The sequence below is a fragment of the Oncorhynchus kisutch genome, linkage group LG28 (assembly GCF_002021735.2).
Source record: "Oncorhynchus kisutch isolate 150728-3 linkage group LG28, Okis_V2, whole genome shotgun sequence".
In the NCBI taxonomy this organism is placed as follows: domain Eukaryota; kingdom Metazoa; phylum Chordata; class Actinopteri; order Salmoniformes; family Salmonidae; genus Oncorhynchus; species Oncorhynchus kisutch.
In genome coordinates, this window is record NC_034201.2 from 48,392,514 (window position 1) to 48,395,638 (window position 3,125).

The 3,125-nt window shown below is 44.6% G+C and overlaps 1 protein-coding gene across 1 annotated transcript; it reads left to right on the forward strand.

Annotated features, from left to right (window-relative positions):
- The first annotated feature begins 871 nt into the window (after positions 1-871).
- Positions 872-2,742, forward strand: LOC109884720 (trophoblast glycoprotein-like). The gene has a single exon (XM_020476648.2). It carries the CDS (start codon positions 1,179-1,181, stop codon positions 2,247-2,249), a length of 1,071 nt encoding a protein of 356 aa, XP_020332237.1. The 5' UTR covers positions 872-1,178; the 3' UTR covers positions 2,250-2,742.
- The last annotated feature ends 383 nt before the right edge of the window (positions 2,743-3,125 follow it).

The following is a 3,125-nucleotide window of genomic DNA, read 5'->3' on the forward strand; positions in this document are numbered from 1 at the left end:
AATGGTAATAGGCTAGCAAGCTAATGGTAATAGGCTAGTAAGTTAATGGTAATAGGCTAGTAAGCTAATGGTAATCTGCAGGTAGGTTAATGGTAATCTGCAGGTAGGTTAATGGTAATATGCAGGTAGGTTAATGGTAATCTGCAGGTAGGTTAATGGTAATATGCAGGTAGGTTAATGTTAATAGGCTAGTAAGCTAATGGTAACAGGCTCGTAGGTTAATGTTAATAGGCTAGTAAGCTAATGGTAATAGGCTAGTTAGCTAATGGTAACAGGCTCGTAGGTTAATGTTAATAGGCTAGTAAGCTAATGGTAATAGGCTAGTAGGTTAATGTTAATAGGCTAGTTAGCTAATGGTAACAGGCTCGTAGGTTAATGTTAATAGGCTAGTAAGCTAATAGTAATAGGCTAGTAAGCTAGGGGTGTAGGTTGAAGTTGGTAGCACTCTAATGGTTGGATTTAATTAGGGTGTCTAGCCAGGACCAGTGTCAACTGTCAAGTCTCCTCTTCTATCCTGGTAACCTGAAAACAAGACTCCACTCTTTCTGTCTCACACACTTTGTTCCATCAGCTCAGCTGAAGTGGCTTTAGAGGTGTTCTCTCCATCACCAGTTGAGGTGGAAGAGAGAGGAGAACAGGAAAGTCTGTCTGTCTGCCTGTCATTCAGTCAGTTCTGTGGATCGTGTCCTCTTCACATGCTGGTGCTGTGAGAGTGTGTGAGAGTGCTACAGGGATCTCTCCTCAGTCTGACTCACTCACTCACTCACTAAACGAGACGTCAAAAACACCTCAGAGAGAGAGAGAGAGAGAGAGAGAGAGAGAGATGGGGGTGGAGAGATGAGAGAGAATAATCTGCTGTCCACACACCCTAACCCGCAGCCTCTTCCTCTTCCAACATCTCACGTCGCAGCTCTGCCAACATTCTACTGTACTCATACTGTCACTTCACTGCGCGTCAACTCCGGAGGGACAGAGAGACCGGACACATTTTGGGGGGGACGAGAGAGAGAAGGAATGCGAGAATGAAGAAGAATAAATACTATTGAGAGTTTTTTTTCTTCTCAAGCAAATTGACCGACGAAACTACTTGACCTGTGGCCTCAGAGAGAGGGGAAGTGTGTCTTGTCTCCCACTTCGAACCGACGTTGTGCAAGACGTCTAACTGACCTATTGTAAAAATGTATTCTTTTGGTGACGTTTTACGAGGTGTTCTTTCTTTTCTGAAAGGCCGGTGTTTTTGTTTATTAGCCGAGGCCGTGTTCGTGTGTTTGTTGTTTTCTTCTGTCAAAGCAGAGGAAGAGTGTCCGTTATCCTGTATCTGTGTCAGAGACTCCGGGACGGTGACCTGCCGGGATGCCGAACACACTGAGTTACCGGGTGACATACCTGCCTGGGCGACCACGTTAATACTCAGGGGGAACAACATCTCAACGTTACCGGGAGGAGCGTTCTCCACGAATAACGGGACGGAACTCGAACTAACGACCCTCTCACTGTCACATAACGGGATCATGGTGATCGAGGCTGACGCTTTCACGGGACTACCGAGGTTGAATTTACTGGATTTGAGCCACAACCCGTTGGTGTATATTTCGGACCGGGCGTTTCACGGACTGCGGGAGCTCCGTTCTCTTTACCTGAACGACTCGCTCCTTGCTCCAGCCGTGGCGCAGCTCTCCAACGCGCTGCATGGCACCGAAACGTTACGCAACCTCCACCGGCTGGAGCTGTCAGGAAACCGATTGAAAACCATACCCATCTCACGGTTGGACGCGTTCAACCTCCACACTTTAGTTCTCACCAACAATTCCATCGAGAACATCGGTAAAGAGAACATATCTAGTTTGTACCAACACAAGAGAGTGCGCATTTATCTGTCACTAAATCCTTTCAGGTGTAACTGTGAACTCGAGTCGTTCTACCTCTGGTTAAAGAACTCTTCCCAGTGTGTGGACGCTGCGCGCCTCCTGTGCGCCGAGCCTGATGCCAAAAAGGGGATTCCACTGGAGCGGTTACGCGGTGAGGACGTGGATTGTCTCAATGAGAACTTGGAGGCGGTGTCCTACGTGTTCCTAGGGATAGTCATGGCGCTGATCGGTATTGTATTCCTCATGGTGCTCTATCTAAACCGGAGAGGCATCAAACGGTGGCTCAACAACATCCGTGATGCCTGCCGCGACCAGATGGAAGTGTACCATTACCGGTACGAGCAGGACTCCGATCCCCGGTTGGCTAACGTCGCCGTTTAATGTTTAACGTTCACTCCCTCAACCTATGCCATTATCAATCGTTGTTTTATGTACAGAGTAAACTGTTTCATGAACGGAAGAGCAATTAATATCCGTTTTGTTCTCAACTGATATCAACTGTAGTTATTTCTAATATGTAGCCAATGATTTGGAAAGCAACAGACTTCATTATCCAAGAGGGACAAATACAATGTGCGTTCAAAAGCAGTGATCAATATGGACCTTTATTGTAAATATCTGTGGAATTCTACATTTCTGTAAATATACAATGTACACCACACAGAAAAAGAAAACATGCTTATCTTCCATCATGGAGACCTGAGAATATAGATGTACAGTAGGACGGTTTAGTTGTGACTAGTTTCAACAACAGAATAAATAGTTTGAGTTCCTCCTACAGATTATTCTAAACGACTGTATCAGTATGTAAGTACATGTATAAACTGTAATTACAGTAGAAAATGTATCTATTTAATAAAACAATTGAGAATTATTAATGGGATTAATGTATGTTGAGCAGCCAGGTCACCCACGATACAAGTCAATATTCAACGTTCATCCATACCTGGGGGTGTCGGGAGATGACGTGGAAACCTCTTGTGCCAAAGGTTGCATGTTCGAATCCACTGATACAAAGTTGTTTTTGTTTGTTGTTGATTTAAGCCTGTCCTAAACCTTAAAACCTTAACTTAACCATTCAGAGTTAATACTTAACCTTAACCTTCAACAACTTCGAAATTACGTTTGAGAAACATGGATGAACGTCTGATTCTGACGAGAGACTGCGAGACCTGGTTGATGCGAGAGAATGTGGCTCTATAAACTGTCCCAGATTATTTTTCTTCATCAACAACTAATGAGAGACACTGTGTGTGT

Excerpts from the sequence above, each read along its gene's own strand:
- LOC109884720 (XM_020476648.2), top strand. The coding sequence starts at position 1,179 with ATGTATTCTTTTGGTGACGTTTTACGAGGTGTTCTTTCTTTTCTGAAA.